General features: G+C 65.8%; 1 protein-coding gene across 3 annotated transcripts in view; it reads left to right on the top strand.

The window, feature by feature from the left end:
• TP73 (tumor protein p73) overlaps window positions 1-12,432 on the top strand; it is a 34,668-nt gene extending 22,236 nt beyond the window's left edge. Inside the window, exons 4-13 of one of the 3 annotated variants that reach the window (XM_054583948.1) lie at window positions 5,956-6,142; window positions 6,399-6,514; window positions 7,911-8,020; window positions 8,347-8,489; window positions 8,786-8,874; window positions 9,573-9,697; window positions 10,109-10,257; window positions 10,432-10,570; window positions 10,845-10,938; window positions 12,088-12,432. In XM_054583948.1, the coding sequence (XP_054439923.1) occupies window positions 5,956-6,142; window positions 6,399-6,514; window positions 7,911-8,020; window positions 8,347-8,489; window positions 8,786-8,874; window positions 9,573-9,697; window positions 10,109-10,257; window positions 10,432-10,570; window positions 10,845-10,938; window positions 12,088-12,432 (1,497 nt within the window). The remainder of the gene's footprint in view (window positions 1-5,955; window positions 6,143-6,398; window positions 6,515-7,910; window positions 8,021-8,346; window positions 8,490-8,785; window positions 8,875-9,572; window positions 9,698-10,108; window positions 10,258-10,431; window positions 10,571-10,844; window positions 10,939-12,087) is intronic. The other 2 variants (XM_054583939.1, XM_054583931.1) reach the window with 2 other exon arrangements.
• The last annotated feature ends 11,351 nt before the right edge of the window (window positions 12,433-23,783 follow it).

Genomic DNA, 23,783 nt, shown 5'->3' with positions numbered 1-23,783 from the left:
CATCGCGTGCGGCTCTGTGGGCGGGGCGGGCCCCCTGCAGCAGCCCCCGGCTGGGCTCCGAGCCCCCGCGTTCCCCGTGGCCTGAGCCGGGGGCCGCCCTCCTCTCTCCACCCTCTCCCTCGGCTGGGGGAGCCCCTGGGCCTGGAAGTCACAGAACTGGGGCTTGGCAGCCTGAGTGGGGCCGGGACGTCCCAGACCTCGGCCCCACCTCACACCCCTAGTTCTCGCAGGGGACACAAGGGATGGCCCTTGGGAGGCGGGAGTCACTTCCACAGGTTTGGGGTTGCAGGCGGGGCGCCGCACAACCGAGGTCTTACGGAGAATCGTCCCGCTGCTGGACTTGTTTCCACGGTGGAGCCAGGCCTGGGGGCCTTCGGGGGACAGTCGGGAGCATGGCCGTTAGCGTGGCAGGGCCCTGCCCCGGGCGCGCACTGTGGACAGTTGAGTTCGCCCCACGTCACGGATGAGGAGATCGAGGCTCAGAGAGGGCAGGTCCCTGCCCAAGGTCACCCGCCAGCAGGGGGTGAGCCACACTCTGCCCATCACAACCTGGCTCGGCGGCCACGCCCTTCCTTCCAAGGTCACAGGTTTAGAAGCCGGAACGCGGCCCCCGGGCTCCGCTGGGCACTGACAGGGCTCTGCCAAAACCCCGATCGCGTCCAAGTGGAATTAGAAGCTGAAAAATGCCCATCCTGTCCCATCCGGGGCGTGCAGGCCCCCACGCTCAGGAGGGACCCCGGGCCCCTATTGCAGGCCGGGGGTGGAGCTTATTTAAGGTGAAGGGGTGGCACCCGCTGCCTCCCGCGCAGGGGGCGGGCCTTGAGCTGGGTCCTGAACTGGGACTTACCTGCAGCTCCCATGGCAGGAGGGTCAGAGGCGGGAGGCCCCCTGCCCGGGGCTGCCCACTGCAGCCAACAGGTCAGCCGCCTGAGCGGCCGCCCTGCGTGTCTGCCACGCTGGTGCTGCGGCCCGGCCTCCCTCCGTCCTCTCCCCGGACGCCTGCAGCTGGTCCAGCGCCAGCCCCGAGGCCGTCCCGGACGCTGCAGGACGTGGGGACGGGCTGGCCCTGCGGCGTCTGCTCCCACTGGACCCGGGGCCGTGTCTGGAACAGTCAGAGGCTCCCAGACTGCCCTGTGAGCAGAGGGCGCTGCTGGCCCCGGCGCCCTGCCAGGTGGGCTGGCCCTTGCGATCACCACGAGGCCAGGGCAGCTCAGAGGACACGAGAGCGGTGGCAGGGAGGACGGGGAGGGCAGGGGCCCCTCCCCCCAGCCCCTGCCTGTGGCGGACAGAACTGCGCGGTCCCCAGCCCCATGCAGGGCGGTTCTGCGGCCTGGCCCTCAGTCTGGCCAGCTGGGTCCGTGCCGGGGTGTTTCCCTGCGAGGGCCCCCACGGGGGGGACACCCGTTCTTGGGGGAGCTTCGTGGGTCTGCGCTGGCCAAGCCGGGAAAGCTGTCTGTGAACAGTGACCTGTACGTGGACCTGGCTGAGGCTGAGGGACGCACGGCCGCCTGTGCCCTTGGAGCGGGAGTTCTGGGGCTTCCTGCGGGGCCGGCCCCGTGTCCAAGGATCCGGATCATGTCCTTCCCACCCCTCTGTCCTCCTGGGGGCCCCGGGGGAAGCCGAGGGTTGTGCCTGGGTCGCAGGGTACGGCGCGCTGGAGGCCTAGGCCCCGCTGACCGGCCAGCCTGCAGCGGCCGCCCCACTGCCGCCCCTACCCTCTCCCTGGAGCCAGGCTGTCGCCGCTGCCCCGGCTCTGCGGTGGCCTCAGCCGCGACCCGGTGGCGCCCTGGGCCTTTGGTCTCCACCGTGGACCTGGGGCCGGAGCCTCTCTCCTGGGCCAGCGTGGCACGCACCTGCTTCCCCGCACGCAGGTCTTAGCCCCGGGCTGAGCCCTGGTGGGAGCTCTCTGCCGGCCGCAGCCCCGTGGGACCAGCAAGCCGAGGTCAGGGGCTGCCCGGCCGGGGGCGTCCCTGCCGCTCTTGCTCACCAGCTGGGGGCCTGGCTGGAGGGAATCTTGGGGCAGGCTGCCTGGCTCCCAAAGGGTGAACCCCCCGCCCCAGGCCCGCCTCTCCCCAGCGGGCAGCTTCTTGCCTATCGCCTCTGGGGACTCCCTTGGACAGCGGTCACAGTCATTCAGCCCGTTTCTGCTTCCTGTTCCCTTCCTCTGGGTTTCTGGTCAGGGGACCCCCGACCAGAGCCTGCGTCGGGGAGGCAGCAGACACATCTGTCCTCCCCCAGCCAGGCGCTCCTGGGGACTCGCCGCGGCCTCTTAGAGCCTACACGTCCGTGGTCGGGCCAAGGCACCGACTCCACCGGTGTCCAGGAGGTCCCGGAAGCCTCCAGCCACCAGTTTGGGGTGTTTCCCGTGGGATTTCTCGTGTGTGCTCCGAGGCCGGATGGGGGGCTTTCGCAGGCGCCCCCACCTCCTCTGCGGGCTGCGGCCCGTCCCGGCCTCCCTGACTCTGCCAGAGCCTGCCCGTGCTCCCAGGGCGAGAGCCCCCAGGAGGGGCCGGAGCGCGTGTCCTGTGGCTCCTGTCACCTCGGGACCCCTCCTGACGGGGAAGGAGGAGGAGGACGGTTCCCTTCTTGGGAGGCCCGCGGGGAGCCGGCGACCTGGGTTCGCTGTGTGTCTCGGGCTCGCCCGGTGAGCTCGTGGAGGCCCGTGCCCGGGGTCCCGCGCGCAGCTGTGGAGCTGCCCCGGGGTGAGCGGGTCTGGGCCCCAGGGAGGTCCTTGACCCGAGAGAGGAGAGGATCGAGGCTCTGAACACACGTGCACACGCGCGCGCACAGAAACGCAGAGGAAAGTTGGCTCTGAAAAAATCATTTAAAAAGAAGCGCCCCCCACGGCAGCTCCGTCTTCCAGATCTGTTGTAACAGATTCGCCCAGGCTGGTTAACGGTCTTTGCGGTTTGCAAGATGCTACACGCCCCTGGAAAATGACAGACACGTTATTATCACCTCTCCACTCTCCTCCTGCCCAGACCTGCCTGTGCTGGGCACCCAGCTGCTGAAGGGTGGGTGCGGGGAAATTAACAGCCCCCGCGCCACCCGCCACCCTCTCGCCCCCCGCCCCTGCTCAGCCCCACCAGACCTGGGGCTTCCAGCCAGGCCGGGCCCATCGTGAACTTGGGGGGGGGGTCGGAGGAGGGAAGCGGGTGGGGGAGGGCAGGGCGGGCATATGCCGGCGTGTGGCAGGGCGGGCAAGTCTAGGCGGCTCTGTGTCAACAGTCGAAGATAAATAAGATTTTATCGGCTCAGAATCTGTTGAAACACATCCATCTAGCGGTTCCGGGGAAGGAGAGGCAGGAGGGAGGGAGGAGAGGGAGTGTCTCCACGTGACCTTTTCTCTAGAACAGACGAGGACCCGGGCGTCCTGCCTGCCAGGCTCCCTCTGCACCCAGCCCCAAGCCCGGGAGCCCTGGGGGGAGGGGGCTCCTGCCCCTCCGGGCCCCTGAAGGTTGCCCCCTGCCCCAGCCCCGGGCCCGGCCTTCCCAGGCTCCGCTGCTCCCCCACAGCCGCCCGCATCCACACCTGACGCCCCCAGGTGTGAAAACAACAGGCACCTTGGGCCTTGCCTGGGTGGGGCTGGTGATGTGAGGGCCCAAGGGTCACTAGACCGGGCAGCCGGGCAGCACTGGGCTGGGGACCCGCCGTGGGGAGCCGGGCCAGGCCCGAGGCTGGCCGCAGCCTCACCCAGGGCGCCAAAGGAGGGGGTGCTCTCCTGTGTTCACCCAGGGCCTGGGCCCACTCACTGCCGATTGCCCAGGTGCGGACTCACCCACCCGCCTGGCAGCTCTGCGCTTTCCGCCGCTGCTCGGCTCCGGGAGAGGCCGGCCCCTGCCGGCCGAGCAGTACCAGGGACAGCTCCGCGCGGCTCCTCCCTGCAGCGGGGCCGCCGCAGCGCGCAGCGCGCAATCGCGGCTCTCGCTGCCCCGTCCTACTTTTTCCCGGGACCTTGGGCGGGGAGTCCAGACCCCACGAGCACCGCTGGGGCGCCCACCCACCTGGGCTCGGCTGGGTGCTGCTCCGAGTCCCACCCTCGCCCCTCCTGTCTGCCGGCCTGCGGCTGCCTGGGAAGGAGGACCCAGGCTTCTGAGGGGGTAGCCGGCGGGCTGGAGGGGCTCCGAAGGGGTGCCCCGCTGCTCAGTCCCGGGCCGGTCAGGAGCCGCAGGGCGGGCTGCTGTGGGCACCGTCACTCTGCCGCACCCGGGAGCCCGCTCCGTCCCTGGGGGAACGGGCCGAGGAACCAAGTGGCCTCCCGCGCCGGGCCGCCCGGCGAGGTGTGTTGGGGCTGCCCAGGAACTGGACCCCGGCCACTCCTGGCCCGCCCGCTCCAGCCCTCCGGGACGTGCCTTGGGGGGCTTCACGACCCGATCTCAGGCCGCGGCCCTCCCTGCTGCAGGGGGGCCTGCGGGCAGCAGGCGAGGGGTGCTGCAGGCCTGCCCCCCAGTCTCAGGCAGGGTCCTCTGCGTGTCCCTTTCCCCACTGAGGTGACCTCACTCAATGGACACCTTCCCAGGGGGTGGGGCACCCGGGAGGGGCAGGTCCCCACGGGCATCCAAGTCCCACCTGTGATGGGGCCAAGAGGAGGCTCATCCCCCACAGGGTCCCAATTTCCCAAGGAGGGGAGACCCCAGCCCACTTGTCCCTATCCCCCCAGACCCCACCCTGGAGACAGGGTGGCGTTTCAGGCGGGGAGGGGCGGCTCCCACCGCCCAAGGGCTGGGAGGGCCCTGGGGACCCCGGTTTCTGGTTCCAGGCCCGCTGTCTCCCTGCATCTGCCCCTCCCTGCTTTTCTACACTTGGAGGTGTATGTAGGGGGCATGAGGCCTGAGGGCCAGCCGCGCCCCCTGGTGGCCAGAGAGGCAGCCCGGGTGCCCAGTGGGGCCTTACGTTTTGGGGCCAGGGTGTCAGCCCCCCTGCTTCCTTGGCAAAGGTGGGCTGGGACCTTCTCCTTCCTGGCTCTGCCTGCGTCCGTCTGTCTCTGGCCTCAGTTTCCCCAGTGGCACCATGGTGGGGGTGACGGGGCCCTCTCTGGGACCGTGGCCGAGCCACTCTGGGCCGCTGGGGGCTTGTGGGGGCACGGAGGGCACGGGGACAGGAAGTATCCTGTGACTCTCAGACCTGGGATGCCCCCACTGCTCTGGGGGAAGGGAGCGCGAGAGCCCCGGGGGTCCCCAGGAGCCAGCCGGGGGGAAGTGGGCCGGTGTGGTGGTGAGGGGTGCTCCTGAACTGCTGAGGGTCGGCCTGGGTCCTCGGGGCCCCCAGCCCCCTGGAGCTGTGTGCTGGGGAGGGAGGGCCGTCGCCGATCCTTGGGGCAGGGTCCGGACTGGGGGTCCTGGGGTGTCACTGTCAGGGTGCCCCCCACACCCCAGTGGCCCAAACCGAGCCACTGCACAGAGCCCTCGTCTTCTGTGGCTCGGGTCTCCCTCCCCACGCGTGAGCGCATGGGGGCCCCTGGCTTGTCTAAAAGTGGCGCGTGTCCTTGGCGCTGCTGCTGGGGAAGCCTGACTCTGGGCTTGTCCACCAGGCTCTGTGCTGTGGTTGGGGTCAGGGGTCGGGGTCAGGCTGAGGTTCACAGCAGGAAGAGCCGGGCTTGGGCTTGGGCGGGCCTGGCTCCCAGCCCCTGCTCCCCAACAGCTCCTTCTCGCTTCCCCACCTTTTTGGTCCAAAAGAGGGACGTAATGGTACCTACCTCTCCACGGCGAGACCCACACAGAACGCGCCTAGGCCTGGCGGCTGCGGGCACCAGCACCAGCGGCTGTCTCCGCGCACGAACCAGCCAGCCGGCTGCTGCGTGGGTGGCCCCAGGGAGCGGCGCTTTGAAGGAAGGCGCCAGAGGAGGCAGGCCCGTGGGGGCGCCATCGGAGAGCTGGGGAAGGGACTCCCGGCCGTGCGGACGGCCAGGCAGGCGCTCCCCTGCGGGCTCAGCCTCGTCCCCGCTCCCCCCTCCAGTACTCCCCGCTGCTGAAGAAGCTGTACTGCCAGATCGCCAAGACGTGCCCCATCCAGATCAAGGTGGCCACCCCGCCGCCCCCGGGCACCGCCGTCCGCGCCATGCCCATCTACAAGAAGGCGGAGCACGTGACCGAGGTCGTGAAGCGCTGCCCCAACCACGAGCTCGGGCGGGACTTCAACGAGGGTGAGCCCCAGCCCCGGGCGGGCGGGGGCCGCGGGAGGCGCTGGCAGCCGCTCGGCATGGGCCCTCAAGTGCCGGGGTCTGAGCAGAGCGGGGCGGGCAGTGGGGGGAGGGCGGGCAGCTCCTGGCCTGAGCCCGACCTCGAGGCCGGTGGGGTGAGGGGGCCAGGCCTGTGGTCCCGAGTCTGCGTGAGGCGCCTGGCACCCGGGTGGCGGGGCCCCAGCTCAGCACCCCTCTGAGGCGGCGACCCCCTCGGCAGGACAGTCTGCCCCGGCGAGCCACCTCATCCGCGTGGAGGGCAACAACCTCTCGCAGTACGTGGACGACCCCGTCACCGGCAGGCAGAGCGTCATGGTGCCGTACGAGCCCCCGCAGGTAGGCCCTCGTCTTCCCGCAGCCTCAAGGCGCCGCCCCTGCCCCGCCACTGCCCTCGGGCCCTCGCTGGCACCGGCTTCCCGACTGCGGCGGAGCGGGGCTGACGACCCCGGAGCCAGCGCTCCTCTGTCCCCTCTTCCTGCCTGTCTGTTCCCACTCACGGTGCTCGAGGGCGGGGGGCCAAGGCCGGAGGGCTGGCGTTCAGGGGGCATAGTGGGAGGGCAGGGGGGAGGAGGAGAAGCTGACGGTCAGGGGCTTGCGCATGCACAGCCTGCGGCGGGGGCGACTGCTGGACAGGGCAGGGCTGCGGGCGGTGGGCGGGGTCGCGAGGCCCTGGGAGGGCAGCCCCTGACCGGAGGGCAGCAGCCGGTCTGGGAGTGCCCCTCGGGGGCAGACAGGGACCCAGCCGGGTTGAAAAGCCAGGGGTGGACAGAAGAAGGGGAGGGGCCCGGACAGGAGGGGCTCAGCGAGGCCTCCCTACCTTCCCTCCGCCTGGTTCTGCGACTGCCCCCCAGACCCCAGAGCTGGGCCCGGCTCCTCAGGCCCCCAGGCCCGCGGGCAGCCCCTCACCTCCACGGGCCGGGCCGGGGCGGGACCACCTGCCCTCCCTCCCCTTTCCCCTGGCCCACCCTCGTCTGCCAGGACCGGCCAGGAAAGCAGAGCTCTTCCGCCCCCTGCTGGCTGTTCTGTGAAAGGCTAGGTTTCTCCAAGCTGGCTGTGTGCTTTCACATCCTGACTTGGGGAGGCCAGGACGCCTGCCTGTTTTGCGGTGCCACGCGGTTAGATGTCCCCTGCATGCTCCCTGGGATGTGCGTGTGTGCCGGGGCTGGGGGCCACCTGGACGGCTCTGCTCGGTCCCTCTGCCAGAGCAGGCGGGACACCCTCCTGTCCGGGAGAGCCGGACGGGGCAAACACACGTGTGGCCACTCATAGCCAGCCCGCAGGCCTGGACCTCCCCCCTGTGCTGGGAGAGCCGGTCTGGGCCACCCGCCCGGCCACGTGCTCTGCCTCCCTGGAGCAGAGGCCGGTCCGCTTGCTCGGTACCCAGAATCGGCACAGCCCTTGGCATTCGGCGGACTGCATGAGCGGACAGATGCACGGGGCGGGGTGGGGGTGTGGATGGACAGACGGATGGGTGAACAGAGGGATGAGTGCATGGACAGATGGGTGGGTGGGTGATGGGTGGGTGATGGCTGGCTGGGTGGGTGGGTGGGTGGGTCGATGGATAGTGGTGGGTCGGTGACAAAGGACCGCAGAGCATGGCCCAGCCCCCCAAGCCTACCCAGAGGCAGGACCAGACGTGAGGGATGGGCGCTCCGAAGGCCAGGAGCCCCTGCTCAGTGGTCTGGGGCCGGCAAGCTGACACCACAGCCCTCACCCGCCCCTCCCCGCATAGGTGGGCACGGAGTTCACCACCATCCTGTACAACTTCATGTGCAACAGCAGCTGCGTGGGGGGCATGAACCGTCGGCCCATCCTCATCATCATTACCCTGGAGACGCGGGAGTGAGTCTGCAGCGTGGCGGGTGGGGGTCAGGGACTCAGCCGGCGTTGCCGGGGGTGGGGGGGTGGTGTGGAGACCGGAAGGCCCAGGGCCGGGAGCGGCGCAGCCCTGGGCGAAGGCGGGCGTGCTGCCGGGAGGACAGGGCCTCCCCTGGCTGCGGCCCCGGCTGGGCGGGCCGCCCAAGCCGAGCTGGGCCTTGGGAGGGACCTGGTGTCCCGGGGCAGCGGGGCACTCCGTCCTGGCCCCTTGGCCTATCACAGCCCGAGGCGGGCGGGCAGGCAGGGCCAGGCGGCCTGAAGCTCACGGTCCCGGCCCTGTTCCCGGACAGCGGGCAGGTGCTGGGCCGCCGGTCCTTCGAGGGCCGCATCTGTGCCTGTCCTGGCCGAGACCGCAAAGCCGACGAGGACCACTACCGCGAGCAGCAGGCCCTGAACGAGAGCGCAGCCAAGAACGGGGCTGCCAGCAAGCGCGGTGAGCGGAGCTCCAGCCAGGGCACGGGCGCAGCGGGCAGCCCCGGAGGGCTTGTGCCTGCCTCGGGGCCTTAGGAGAAATGCTGGCAGGGTGCATCGCCAGCCTGGGTGCGGGGCAGAGCGCCAGCCCCCCCCCTCCCCCGCCGACACGGCTGCCCTGGGTGCAGCTCCAACCACATGGGCGGCGGCCAGGTCTCTTGGCTCACGGGGTGCGTTGGGTGTCCTGTTGGCTTTGTCGGCCTTGTCCTGCTGCCTCCCTGCTGCTCATGCCGCACCCCCCCCCGCCTGGCCTTCCAGCCTTCAAGCAGAGCCCCCCCGCCATCCCCGCCCTGAGCACCAACATGAAGAAGAGGCGGCACGGTGACGAGGACATGTACTACATGCACGTGAGTGTCCCGGGTCTACAGAGCCCAGGCTGGGACTGCCAGCGGCGGGGGGAGCCCCTGTCACACCCTGAGACCTGAGGCCCTGGGCTCTGCCAGTGGCAGGTCCACGAACAGAGAGCCGGGTCCCAGGGAGCCAGGCCCGACAGGGCAGGATGGCCGGGAGGCCAGGATGCGCCACGTCAGGGGCTCCGCAGGGCACAGCTCCGCACTCGTAGAGCGAGCAGGATGGTGCAGAGCCTGGGGCGGGCGGGGGGTGGTGCAGGGATGGGGACAGGCATAGGGAACCCCAACTCTAGAGCCTGGCAGGCCACTTCACTGTCATGGGATGTGACCGCTCCAGCTGGTGGATCAAACCACCGCGTGCTTGGCTAGGACTGGTCTTCTGTTGTGTGAGCTTTTTATTTTTGAGTCAAGAATGAGCCCGTTGTTCTAAAATCTCCTAGCTGTTGAGTTTCTTGCCCCTGAACCCCGAGTGTGCTGAGCGCTGGGGAGGGAAGAGGGGAAGGCGGGGAGCGGGGAGGCTCAGGGTCGGAAGGGGTGGGCGTGGTTGTGTGGACAGAGGACCCCTGTGCACCCGCTCTGGGGCAGGAGGAAAGGAGGGGCCCGCGGGGCGCCAGGGTCCCCTGAAGCTCCCACGGAGGCCTGGGGGGGAGAAGAGACCCAGGTGCCCGCGACAGAGCCCGCCTCCCTGTGCTCAGGTGCGGGGCCGGGAGAACTTCGAGATCCTGATGAAGGTCAAGGAGAGCCTGGAGCTGATGGAGCTGGTGCCCCAGCAGGTGGTGGACTCCTACCGGCAGCAGCAGCAGCAGCTCCTGCAGAGGCCGTGAGTGCCGCCCGTCCGCGGCGGGGCGGGGGCGGGGCCGCGGCCAGCGGGCGCCAGCGTCTCTCCTGCACGGGCCGTGGGGCTCCCCCACCCCGGGATGTCTTCCTTCACTGCAGTGGTCACTGGCCGCGACCATCGCTGTGACCTTCTCTGCCACCAGGGGGTCCCCCTAACCGTCTCCTGAGTGGAGGGTTAGGAGGGGGCGGTCGGAGCAAGGGCAACCCCAGCGGCAGGAGTGCCCCGCCCCGGCCTGTGAGAGTCAGCAGGGGGCCAGGGCTGGGGCGGGAGGTGCTCTGACACCTCAGCTTGGGATCAGGGTTCCCACGCCTCAAGGCAGGGGCCCCGTGGAGGTGGCTGGTGGGCCAGGGGCCGCCTGGGCTCTCGCCAACACGGCTGTCACTGTCTGAGCAGGAGCCACCTGCAGCCTCCGTCCTACGGGCCAGTCCTCTCGCCCATGAACAAGGTGCACGGGGGTGTCAACAAGCTGCCCCCAGTCAACCAGCTGGTGGGCCAGCCTCCCCCGCACAGCTCGGCGGCCGGGCCCAACCTGGGGCCCATGGGTGAGTCGCAGAGGGGACCCAGGGCAGGTGGGGGGGCCCGGACACGTCCGCCCGCTCCCAACCCGCATGCGGGGCTCTCGATGGGGCAGGAGGCACGGCCACGGAGCCCCCGTGCTGTTCCTGGTCGTGGGCAGCTGTGCCTTGCCACCGACAGTCCCACCTGACTCCTGCCAGGCGCCGGGATACTGACCAACCACAGCCACAGCCTGCCAGCCACCGGCGAGATGAACGGCAGCCACAGCGCCCAGCCCGTGGTCCCGGGGTCTCACTGCACCCCGCCTCCCCCCTACCACGCCGACCCCAGCCTGGTCAGGTATGTGGGCCCGAGCCGCCCCTGCCTGTCGTGTGCCTCCGTCACTCTGCTGCCGCCTGTGGGACAGAGGCAGACGACGTGTGGAGAGGGCGTGTCCGACTGATGTCTTGTGCGGGGAAGCCCAAGAGCCAGGGGTTCCTTGGGGGCTGCGCCACAGTGGCCGCGTGGGCCGGGGCGGCCGAGTCTCCCTGCAGGACGCAGCACCTGCCCTGCCGGGCCACACGGCTGTTTTGTACAAGTAAACGCTGTTCCATCAGGCGAATCCTCTCTACAGTTTCTTAACAGGGTTGGGGTGTCCAAACTGCATCGAGCATTTCACCTCCCAGGGGCTACAAAGCATCTACCACCTGCAGAACCTGACCATGGAGGTACTGTCCCCGCGCACCCTCTCACGCCCAGCCCTGTCCCTGCGTGGAGAGCTCGCTCTCCTCCTTCTGGGGTGATGCTCTGGCCCTTTCCTGTCCTCGGAGTTTTTTTGGGGGGTGCTGTGATGTTTGTGAGATCCTTCTTCTGAAGCCCCCTCCATAGCCTCGCCTCTGGCTTTTGTGCTGGACTCCCCTTGTGAGGGAAGGCAACTCCGGCTGTGCGGGGCAGGGCAGGGTGCAACCCCAGCCCCCGGCGGCCAGGCTGCCTTTGGTCTGGGGGGACGGACTGTTGCGAAGACCCAGAAAATTTCAGAAGGCAGAGGCCAGAGGCCTTGCAGCGGATCTAGCTCGGTGCCACCTACAAGTGGAGAAACGCAGGCTCCAACAGGGCGCAGCGCATGGGACAGGCCATGGGCCGTGCACAGACGGGGGGGAACCAGGAGTAGGGGACTGGGCCTGCTCTAGGGTGTCCCCAGTGGGGGGCTGCCTCTCAGGGGGGCCAGCGCCCTCCACGGTGCCTGCTCCCAGCCCAGAGCCACAGGCCAGACCCAAGTGTTCGGCAGAGGCACGGTGGGGGGGGGGGGGGGGGGGGGGCTGTTCACACAGAGGGTCAGCGCTGGTGTGACCCCTGATGTCCCAGGTGACCCACTGCTGGGATCACTCAGCGTTAACCGTTGCCTCGCCAGCGCGCAGCACGATGTGTGCGCGTGGGGTGAGCTGGGGTCCAGGTTGGGCTAGGACTCCGGAGGTCAGCTCTGGTCTCAAAGGGTTAGGGGGCAGGAAGTCGGTCCTCCAGGCTGGCTGTGGAGGGGCTCCGTCGGTCACTCTGACGTGGGCCTAGGCCCCACACAGCCCAGGACTGACCCCGCACACTTGCACTAGCAGATGGGTCACTACTTAGCGCTCCTGATAGCAGGAGCAGCTAGAGATCCTCGCAGGCTGGGCGGGCGCAGGCTCTGATCCTTGTAGCCCCTCCCAACTGCCCTGTTTCCCCCACTGCCAAGCTTCAGGACCAGGCCCCGCCCGTCAGGGGTTCCCTGGCCTCCCTCCCTACACGGGGGTCGTCCCTGGCGGGTCCGCGGTGGGAGAAGAGGGGGCGGGGCCTGCGGCTCCGCCTCTAACCGGGTTGCGGGACGTCTGCCGCTCCCGCAGGACCTCGGGGCCCTGAAGATCCCGGACCAGTACCGGCTGACCATCTGGAGAGGCCTGCAGGACCTGAAGCAGGGCCACGACTGCGGCGCTCAGCAGCTGATCCGCTCCAGCAGCAACGCTGCCACCATTTCCATCGGCAGCTCGGGGGAGCTGCAACGGCAACGCGTCATGGAGGCCGTGCACTTCCGCGTGCGCCACACCATCACCATCCCCAACCGCGGCGGCCCCGGCGGCCCGGGCGGCGCGGGCCCGGACGAGTGGGCGGACTTCGGCTTCGACCTCCCGGACTGCAAGTCCCGGCGACAGTCTATCAAGGAGGAGTTCACGGAGGGGGAGGCCAACTGACGGCCGGAGGGCGCGCGGGGAGCCGCGCCTGGGCACCGGCGGGCCGGGAGCGCGCCCCAGAGGGCGCACGGGAGCGCGCCGAGCGGCGCTCGGAACCCTGCGGGCGGAGCCTGAGAAGCCTGGCTTTACCTCTTCGTTTTTGTGAAAAACTGCCCTGGAGCTGTGCCCGGAGAAGGCCAGGCCCGGCCCTTGCGCCCCGGGCAAGCCGCGCAGGGACTCCCAGCGTGAGCGCGGCGCGGAGGGCCAGCGTCGCGGACACCAGCCAGCCCGTCCCCCTTCCTCCCTGCCTCATCTTCCTCGGGGACCAGGCGAGCGCCTTGGAAATCACAGGACCGCCTCTGCTGATGGACTGCCAAGTAGTCATCTTCGGTGTCTTCTCAGCTGGGTAGCAACGAGCAGCTTGGGGATTGCGTCCAAACCATTTTCAGGGCAGTGCTCCAGGCTGGCTCTGCCCCAGGCTGGTCCCTCGGCTGGACTTGAGGGTCAGCCCATCACTTGCACACTCCACAGCTACTTCAGACCCCGGGGCAGCTGCCCGCCACCTTCTGGACTTGGAGAAGACTGGGAGGTGGCCAGTGCCAAGTACATGGTACCCTGGGCCGGGGAGGGGGTGGGCTTCTGAGTGGTGGCCACCAGCTGAAGCCCATGGCGGTCACCTCTCCTCTGCGACCACTTCGGCAGACATGGCTGGTATGCTGCTCAGACTGCAGGAAACATTTGATAAAATCTCCTTTTCTACATGGTGGGTCAGCTTTTTTTTTGTAAACATTTTTAGCATTCCTTTCAGGATTCAGCCTGGGGGGTATGCCAGGGCTACAGCAACCAGCGGGCTGGAAAGCGGAGAAGCAAACCGGCGCGGGCGCTGGCTTGGCTGGGTGGGGAGGAGACCCAGACTGCGAGGGAGGCCGCTGCGGAAGGGCCCTGGGTGGGCTGGGGAAACCTTCCTGCTCAACCAGCACCCCTGACCCCTCGGTGACCTCTAAGTTGGGGGAGGAGCTACAGGAGAGCCCCTCCCCTGTGGAGGGGGCAGTGGGCTGGGAGGCCCACCCCTGGGCCTCCGAGGTGGGCTCTGTGCTGGGGGAAGGCCTCCTGTCCCCACAGAGCTGCATGGGGGGCAGGGGGTGGGGCCTAGCCGCTGTGAGGAGGTGCTGGTGGGCGTGGCAGAGCGCATCTGCATGCCCACCCGATGGGGCCATGGGGAACCCCGCTGCGGGGCAATGAAGAGACGACCACCGGGCACGTGGGTGGCCGCGGGAAGCCAGCCCCCCCCCCCCCGCCCACGGCCGTTCTGAGCTGGTGGGATGGGGGACTGTGACCAGTGTGGGCGCCAACCGCCCTGGCGGCAGGGTGCCAGGCGCTTTCTGGTCAGCCGGCTCTGTCCCCGCGTTGGGGTCCCTGTGTGCTGATCCTTGAAGTCTGGGTGCCCCCTCCTGCCGCCCCAGGCCAGGGAAGGTGGACACGGGGCCCACAGCTCCCCGGGTTTGTTCGTTGCGGTAAACCACCCAGACCCCAGAAGGGGCCCCTGGGCGGGGCTGGGGTGGACGAGCTGGAAGTGCTCCGCTGGGGGCTGCCGTGTTTCCACAGCACACCCTGCGCCCGAGGCTCGGCCCGACGGTCGCAGCCACAACTGAAGACTCAGGCTCCAGGCTCCCGTGGGCGTGGTGCCTCCCCGACTCGCACGCACAAGGCCAGGGCCCCGGCTCCTGCCCTTTCCCAGATGGAGACACTGAGGCACGGAGGGCTTCCGGGCAGCGAAGAGGCGGGCAGGACACGGCTCACCAGGCTGCAGGGATGCTTGCGTGCCGCCCGCCCGCCCGCCCGCCCGCCCCGTGTCTGAGCCCGCACCACAGAGGCTGCTGTAGGCAAACCGACTCGCGAGGCTCCCCTCTTAGCACCCCCGCCGTTCATGATGGACTTTGCCTGGGTCCCCACAGGGGCCCTGGGGTGGGCTGCGGCCCAGGTCCCAACATGCACGGATACGGGACATCGTGCAGCTTGTCTTAGAACACGTCACGCAAACATTGGCTTCTCTACTGTGTTGGGCTGCGGCACTTCAACTCCCCAGGGTTTGAGAAGACACGCCTGTTTCCAATGTAATGCTCATTCTGGCAGTGTTAATATAGGCCCATTGACTTTTCTCGGTACTGTCATCTTGGGGAAATGTGTTATTTTTTTAGCTGTGTTTTGGTGGGGATTTTTGTTTTTGTAATGTAATAAAGCACATGTCCCAGTGGCTGTCCCCTCTGAGTCGATCAGACACGAAGATATAAACATCGGCCCCTCGCAGGCGAGGGAGGGCTGGCCCAGGCCACCCCATTTGGGTCCCCCCATTTTCAGCAATGAGATGAACCCCGCACCCTCCTCCCCTGCTGTGGGCGAGGGCCGCCCTGTCCCAGCAAAGCCGGCTAACCTCCTTGACCCGGCCTTAGCCTAGCCATCCAGGCCTCCTGGGACTTGGGCTGTGCCCCTCTTCCAAGCCTGAGGGCCCCTAGAAAGGCCACATGTGGAGGCTGTGAAATCACAAAGCCCTCTGTGCTGTGCAGAGCCGAGCATGCTCACGCCACCTCAGAAAAAGCGGGGAGGGGGGCAGCACGCCAAACCCTGGCTGGTACAGCTCTGAGGACTGAGCGCAAGGCCTGCAAACCAAAGGGTCGCTGGTTGGATTCCCAGTCAGGGCACAGGCCTGGGTTGCAGGCTGCGGGCTGGGTCCCCCGTCGGGGGCGTGTGAGAGGCAACCACACATTCATGTGTTTCTCTCTTTCTCCCCCTCCCTTCCCATCTCTCTAGAAATGCATAAATAAAACCTTAAAAAAAAAAAAAAAAAAAGGTGGCCAGGAGCACATGCCCACGCCGCTCAGGTGCGAAGCCACACAGGCTCGTGTCCGCTGTCCTGCTCCCCGGGGCTCTGGCCTGAGGCGCTGAGGACAAGGACTGGGGACCTGCCACAGCACAAACTGGGCTCTCAAAACCCACTGAAGTTCGAGAGGCCGAGCCTGGTTAGGCATCGGACTGAAGCTGAGCCCAGGTCCCCTGGTGTTGGCCGGGGCCGGGAGTGCGGAGCTGGGCTCCCACGGGCCAGCAGAGGCCCCGCCCGGCCTCCGTCACTCCCTCTCTCTCTGCTTCGCACACCCCTCGCACACGCCCTCCCCCCCAGCTGCCGCCTGTCCCCCAGGGCCCACCTTGGCGGGCTGAGCCAGATGTGCCCCGTTGCGGTGACAGGAATCCAAACCGCAAGTGTGCTGACACCTCAGACCTGGGCAGGAATCAAGGACTCAGGCTGTGGAGCTAGAAAGACCCCACCACATACAACATAGAAACGGGGCTTAAAAATGCCCTCAAGGGCTCCAGCCGGTGAGGCTTCAGTGGGTCAGGGCATCGTCCTGTGAATAGAAAGCCCGTCAGGCCCAGGCTGGTGGGGCTCAGTGGATTGAGCACCAGCTTGTGAACCAACGGGTCACCAGTTCGGTTCCCAGTTGGGGCACAGGCCAGGCTTGCAGGCCAGGCCCCCAGGAGGGGGCACGTGAGAGGCAGCCACACATGGATGTTTCTCCCCCTTCTTTCTCCTTCCGTGTCCCAGGCTCTGGTTTGGGGATGTGTGAAACCACCAATCAGTGATTCTCTCCCTCTTCCCCTCCCTCTAGAATAAAAACTTTTTTAATACCTTCAGAAAATGAGCCCCCTGACTCTAGGGCACAGGGGCAGCTCCGTATCTTCGATAGGAAGCCTTTAAGAAGCAGGGCAAGAAATGCTGGCGGCTGTTTCCACACGTGAAAGCACCGCCACCAGGCACGACGTGAACCCGAGAAGAGGTGGGTTCCGAGCAGCTCGGCTGCTTTGCTGCCGTCCGCAGCCTCTCACTGCGGAGGGGGAGGGCAGGCCTGCCTCAGAAATGTCACACCCGGCCCGAGAGGCAGGCTCTATCCAGGCCAGAGCAAAAAGCGGTTTAGTAGACAGTATTTTATCATCTTAGAGACGGTGTTGCACGTCGTTCTGCAAAAATGTCGGATCCTTCAAGAAAACTGGCTTTGAAATGCTGTCCTAAGGGCCCGAGAAGGGCCCCGTGACGCCTGCAGCCCCCTCTGCGCACGGGAGGCCCGCCCCCCGGGCCGCCTTCCGCCCCGCCTGCCGCAGGCGTGCAGGCCCCGGCCCCGCCCCCGCTCTTCCCAGGCCTGTGGCCCTCACCCCGAGGACCCAGCTGTCCCCTGGCTGTGATGTTGCACCCAAACCCTGCTCTATCACTAAGGATCCAGGCTCGAGTCCCAATAGCTCCCCTGTCCTCGCCTCGTGATGTCGTCACTGGAGGCTCCTCCCTTGGTAACGGGTACACGTGGATCGGCCAGCAGAGCTCAGACAGGGTCCCGGGTTCGAGCCTCAGCACGGTCCGTGGTGCTTCCACCTTGACCAGACCTCAGCGGCTTTGCACACCAGGTCCACGGCCAGCCGGCTCCATCTGCTGGCCCTGAGTAGCCGGCCCTGAGCAGCCGCCCCTCAATGATTGCAGCAGGTTCTTTCCCTGGAGTCTACGCAGATGTAGGGCAAAAACCGAGCCCCCAACCAGAGCCAAGGACATTGCCCCTGCAGTGGGGGAGGAGAGAGGCCACAGGCCTCAGGGGCCAGTCCTGAGGGGGCCACGGAGGCAGCCCACCCGCTCCCAACCCCAGCCAGCGCTGCCGCCCGCTGGTGTCCGGGCCCCCCGCCACCCTCTCCGAGGCCACAGGAGGCTCCCCAGCTGCCATGAACAGGGAAGGGGCGGTCACCTCACCTGCTTCAGGGCAACAGATGCTTCTTACACTTCACACGACGTGCCGGCCTCACCGAGCCCTGAAGGCCACCCCTCCCCCCCACAGCTGAAGCGCGCAGGACACCGCCGATGCTCGCAGAGCCAAGACCCCGGGACCACACTCCCACCGTGCGAGGGGCACCTCCACGGGGCCCACTCCAACCTGAGGGGGAATCACATTCTTGGTGGAAGTCAACACACCCACAGGCCTTCCTGAGAACATCACCAGCCTTTAGGGGCCCAAGAAAGTCCCTGAAGAGGTCTCCACACGCCTGCCAGCGGTGCCCGGCCTGGGTCTGGGGGTCCAGGGGGAGGGCGGGGCCCTAGCCGGAGAGGCCCAGCTGTAACTGTCCAGGGGAGGAGCCTGGGGAACCAGGGACCGAGGCGGCTGACGTCAGACACACCTGCAAGTGCAGTGGACTGGGCATGCGGCCTGTGTGGCTGTGACTCAGAACGGGGGACACGTGACACTCTACGTGAACCTGTTTTGATCCTATGCCAGGGCACACTACGACCACGGGAGTCCAAAATGACACCTGGCGTAGAGGAAGTCACCTTCAGGAAGACAGTGTCCATAGTACGCACAGCAGTCGTGAAGCGTGAGGAATGCGGCGCTCGCAGGGACAGTTCTGAGCAAGTTGTAGATGCTAAGGATGTGGTTACTGAGCGCCCTCTGCGCACCAGGCGCGGTGCTGGCGCTGGGCCTGGTGCGCGTGCCGCACAGAGCGGCCACGTCATACGGAACGTCTCTCCCGCCTGTCAGAAGGGGACTCGACTTTTCAGTTCACACTGGCTGGGTGGGTGGGGGTGGGGAGGCACCTCCAGCCTCTGACCGCAGCTTTGGGCGGCGCCGGCCCACGGCCAAGCGCCAGGGGCCCTGCCGGGGAATGTCACGCTGGTCATGACAGTATCCGCGTCTTTTTCAGGAGGCCGGATCGAGGTCGAAGGGAGGACACTGCAGGTGCTGCAGAACTGAGGCAAACTGCAAAACCCCTGATATGATACCCCAAAAAGCACGTACATTTCCTCTAAAGACACGGGGTACAGCTTTGTAGCAAAAGGCAAAATGAGAGAAAGGGAGTCATGGCTGGCCAGCCAGTTTGTTTTCGGGACTGGTCACTCCCGCGGTGCCTGGTGAGTCCGTCGGGACAGCCGGGGTCCTGAGTGGGAGGCGCGCCCTGGGGGCCCAGCGCGAGGGGGGATCTCGTCCAACTTCATGGCCGCTGTGCAGGCAGGAGGTGGCAGGGGACGAGGGAGAAGCGCGGTGACTGGGAGTGCACAGCTGGCCTAGACTGTCCACAGTGAGAACTGGATGACCAGGTCGAAGCACCTAGAAGAGAAGACAGAGAAGGGCAAGCCCTGACGGGCAGCCCAGGGGCCCGCAAGCGTGTCTGGCCGGCTGAGCTCCTGGGCCGTGCCCTTCAAAAACCCCTGTGCTAACACCAGGGACAGGCTACAGGGCATCCGGCAGCGGCAGGCGGCACCCCAGACACGGGGCCGAAGCCTCACTCCTCCGCTGCTCGTCTCCCGACACCCCGAGCATCGCGCGGCTTCTGTGAATGCTTCGAACCTAAGCCTCCTGGTGCTTAAGTTACCCAAGCACAGATCCTGCCGCCCCTGCTCCCCGATGGACGACACAAAGGTCCAAGCGACCGGGAGCCGTGATGAGATGGTCGCACAGCTGTGTTTCACAGCTTCATTCACAAGAGCCGCAAAGTGGAAGCGACCCGAGTGTCCGTGGGCAAGGGAGCAGATGCACAGCACGTGGTCTTCCACGCAGCGGAGCATCTGCTGCTCAGCCCGGGGGGAGGGGGAGGGCGCGCTCACGCACACTGCGGGCCCGGGCGAGCCTCGAGGACAGCACGCCGCCGCCGCTGCCGCCGCCGCTGCGATGGGCCGCGCACCAGGAAGTCTGCTGATAGAAGGGCCTGGAGCGTCAGATTCGGGAGCTGGACAGGGACAGGGTGGTGTCTGGGGCTGGGCAGGGGGCGGAGGGAGAGGGAGCGAGTGTGTAACGGGGACAGAGTTTCATCGTGAGGAAGATGGAACGTTCTGGGGAGCGCACACAGCGTGCACCACAGCGTGAATGTGCGTGACGCCGCTGAGCTGCGCGCTTGAAAGTGGAGGAAGACGGTGAGTTTTGCGCCGCAGCTGATGACTGACACACAACACTGACACGCAATCCAGCTGGGAGATCCTCGGGCCACAACTACCACGTCAAGGTGGGGAGGCCAGGGTTCCTGGTCTTGTCTTCTCCCCCTTGAGGCACCGAGGAACAAAACCTGTCCCTTCCCTCAACAAGGCCAGTTAACACGCCAGGAACCCGGTGTCCGTGAGACCACTGTGGGAAATGCTACCCAGGCACCGAGGACCCTCCTGGATTTGCCAGTGGGCTTCCCCTACCGGGGCCCCGCCCTCCCAGCAGACAGGGACCGCCCACAGGGAACTCTGGGTGCAGACCAACCGAAGCCCAGTCCTCAGCGGCTCAGGGAGTGTCTGCCACTGCTTGAGAAGGCGCCTTCAGCAGGGAAGAGACCACTGCTCTGGAGACACTGCAGGAACTTAGGTGGAACGTTAGGTGGACGTTCCACCTTGAGGGCTAGGGAGCTCTACGTGCACACTGCCGACACCCCGTGCACCACCTGCATCCCAGGCACAGGAGAATAACGGAAGGAAGCCACTTGACAAAGTCACCTGCAAAACCACGTCCAGGGACCACGCTGCGTTCACTCCAGAACTGAGGAAGCACAGACCCCCTTCGCGTCCAGAGGGCCACGATTCCATGAACCGAACACTGTTGAGACTTTCAGAATCGTCTGCCAGCACTCAACCTCCTTCCCCAGACAGCAGCGCTGTTGGGGTCTGTTTCTGGGGGCAGCTCACACAGGGCAGGTCCCAGGTGTGCTCAGTTGGTGGCACGCACCGAGCACAGGCGTGTGTGTGTGTGATGGACGCGTGTGCACACTCCATGCACATTATACTGTAATTAAAAGCACGGAACTTGCCTGAATCAAGAACAATGACACAAGGAAGACAATGCCATGTAACCCGAAAACGGAAGTGCACCAGCTTTCCAAAACTACCACGTGTACCTGTTCACGAATGTGCCTAAGGGACCAAACGGGACGATTACCGCCCTGACCTCGCAGGTCCGGTGGGAGGCGCTGGCTGCAGGCAGGGAGACACGGGCAACTCTGTCAGGACCACTCACGCCAGGTGTCCAGAGGTGTTTGCTGGGCGCCAATGGCCCTGGCGGCAGACCGAGCAATGTGACCGATGCTGCCAGTTGGGTTTTGCGTGACATTAAGTGGCACTGTGGCCGCCCCATGAAAACACAATTCTGAGGGAGCGCTTACCCTTGTTTCCCTGAACAGAGGGTCCCCACCAGCTGGTCCCCTAGTCCTCTAAGGCCCTCTTGCTCCTCTGACCAGAGCTTGGGTGGAGGGCCCGAGGCTGCTCCTGTGGGTGCCAGCAGAGTACAGCCCACGGGGCACACGGGGGCCTGCCCGAGCCTGTCCATCCGCGGACCCGCTCACAGGGAGGGAGGGGCCGTCTCCCAGCCAGAGCTCGGGCTGGCGCTCACGTCCCCCTAGCAGCCCCTCCCGGCGTGTCTGCACGTGGAGGGATGAACGGTTAGGTTCCTGACGGGGTGGGGGGTTTCCCCTCACAGGGGTCACGGGGGTTGGGGGGAAGCACCGTGGCAGTCGGGGTCATAAGTGCTGGCCGGCGGCTCACCCCATCGGGAGATGTCGGGTCCCACCTGGGAGAGTGTGGCCCACATATGGGTCCAGGAAGACACGGGAAAGAGGTGAAACTCCCTTTTGCATCTTAACCCGGTAAGTTTCCGAAGGGAGAGGTTTGGGGAAACCAACCGTAAAGCTAGGGAAAGTTGAACTGTGGACCATGGGGTGCCCCGGTCTTGCCCGAGGCGGAGTCAGGCACCGGATGGCAGCCCAGCCGGCAGGCCCAGCAGGCAGGCTCCGCAGGCGGCCCAGGGTCGACGGCCTCGTGCGACAGCACGTCTCTGCCTGAGGCTTCCTGTTGACAAGGCTGCAAACAGCGGAAGGCAGGGGCGCCGTGCGCTGAGGGCCGGCAGTGTGGGACAGCCGGAACCCAGCCCCAGAGCGCAGGAAAGGAACCAGCTTATCGCGAGGGCTACGGTCGCTGAATTACCCAAGAAACGTGTAGAGCGGCAACTAGGAGAGTGTTGTTACTCGGAGTTGACTAAGGACCCGGTGCCGGGTGCCTCTGACATCTCCTACAGCAGCAGCTGCAACCTCCTTTGGCTCCGGGGACCCTTGTCATGGAAGAATTTTTCTGTGGCTGGGACGGGGATTGGAGGCAGGGTGAAGACAGGAGGCAGAGCTCAGGCCGTAACGGGAGGGAAGCCCTGCTCCGGGCCCGCGGCCCAGGGACCGGGGACCCCCTGCCCTATAGGCTGGGGTGTTCAGGCAGGTAAATGAGGGAGAAGTCCGGGAGGCTTTTGAAATGACAGAATGCCCTTTGAACCTCACACTTGAGGACTAGGTAACAATACCAGGCATGACTCCCCGCAGCATCACCGCCCTTTTCCACGGACCGTGGATCCGGGGCGTCGGCCGGGCCTCCCGGGGGCGCGCTGGCGGAGGCTGGATAAGCTCGCTCGCTCAGAGAGCCCCTGTTGGTTCTTTGTGGCAGGTTAGGAGGCCCCGTTAGCAAGGCAGGTTTGCACGGCCCCTGATCGAGACTCACAGCACAGGCTTTCCGGTGACGCGTTTGGGAAAGGACAGCCTTTACCAAAAGGAAAGTGCCGCGCAGGCGGCCTTATGCCGCGGCAGGTGAAAACGTCCACACGTCAGATCAATGGGACGTTAGCGCTCATCCGTTTACTTTCTGAAACCCGAGGGTGGGGGCGGGGGCGCCCGGCGGAGACGCCCGGCACAGCCAGGTTTTGCACCCCTGGCACAGTGTGTCCTGTAAAGTGGGCTCCCCGTGCCCCATGGGCCCCGGGGGGGGGGCGGGGCTTTTCCAAGGAGGAAATGTCCCTCCTCAAAGCAGTTCCGTAACAGCTGCAGCCCGTGGACTGGGGAGCGTGCACACGGATCATGGACACGCGCCACCCTGGAGGGGGCACAGCCGGCCAGGAACCCACCTTCCAAACAGACCGGCCTTTCCAGCTTCACTTCCCCTTTTGTAATGGGATCCCTCGCTTTAGTTACACCTCCAGCCACTCAAACTCCGCAAGCAACTACAGGATTTAAATGGCTAAAAGGAAAATTTAACTCCTACAATGTCATCCCCTTTAGTCTATTACGGGCACGCTCGTGGTACACATAAGATTTGTCCTTTCAACAGAAACTCAAGTTCCAGTTCTATGTCAGCACACCTCACTTTAAATCCATTCCAACCTTAGTTTATGACATGTAAGGTCTTTCCCAAGATTCGATGAACCTTCCGCAACTTTCGTCAACCTCTTTTTGTCCTTTTTCATGGCTTATTCCAAAATAGTCATTTACTTAAATTTCCATCTTCAAGAATGTTGACAATTCCTCATACTTTTTACCACACACACCTTTAGACAAGCAATGTGACCGATGGTGCCAGTTGGGTTTTGCGTGACATTAAGTGGCACTGTGGCCGCCCCATGAAAACACGCAATCATATTCGGTCACCATGACATCCTAGTCAGACTATCACGAGTATTTGGACCTTAATCTGAGGGACCTTGTGCCCCCTCACCTTGCAAAGTGACACCCTCAGGGCTCCGCTGCATCATCTGGTCACCAGCTCCAGCGCTGGAGACCAGTGGGCACCCACACGCCCTTAGCTACGCCATCCTCAGGCTGGTTATTCACGGACGGTGAACCCCCGACCACGTGCATGTTAAAAGCAACTGCACGCTTGCCTGCCGCTTCTCCAGTTTGTATGAGTGTTTGTTTCAAGCCAATGGAATACGGCCCTTTCACAATTTGAGCTTACACGTTTTTCCCCTCAAAAGGCCAGCTTTATTCCCCCTCATTAAATACGAACTCAGTACTCCTTCGCCAAGATGCCAGCCTTGCCAGAGCGTAGGTGCCGACCAGGACACAGCGCGCACAGTGGGAATGCCGCGAGCCGCGCGAAGCACTCTGGGCCCCTGTTGACGTCACAGGGGCCGCAGGCCAAGTTTACTTTGGCGGAGCCACCTGACGCTGTACCTGACAGACACGTACACAGAATGCAAAACCAGAAAGCAGCTACGGATGCAGAAGAGAATGGCCCCCAAACGTCTCAAAAGCAGCATGCTCTTGTGGGGTATAGGGAGAAACTGGGAAATGGCTCCAGGTGACGCCTGAGAGGCAGGTGGCTGCCACCGCCTCCAAAGGTAGGGGAGGGAGCAGGCCAGCTGCAGGCCAGAAGGAGGCTGGAATGACAGAGCCCCTGGAATCGCAGACCTGCTTGAAGTCACAGGCGGAAGGGTCGGGGGGCGGGGAGTTTTCCAATGACCCCCTTCGTGTTTGTTTTGCGAGCGCCAGGTTCCCTGCCGGCTTATGGAGGCGGACGCCTGACTCGGGAGCATTTCTTTCCGCAGGGAGCTGGCAGAGGCCTCTTG

Source organism: Pteronotus mesoamericanus, unplaced genomic scaffold (genome assembly GCF_021234165.1).
Source record: "Pteronotus mesoamericanus isolate MK-2021 breed Mesoamerican mustached bat unplaced genomic scaffold, CSHL_Meso_final contig_1193, whole genome shotgun sequence".
Classification (NCBI taxonomy): domain Eukaryota; kingdom Metazoa; phylum Chordata; class Mammalia; order Chiroptera; family Mormoopidae; genus Pteronotus; species Pteronotus mesoamericanus.
This window is presented reverse-complemented; position numbering and strand designations above follow the sequence as displayed.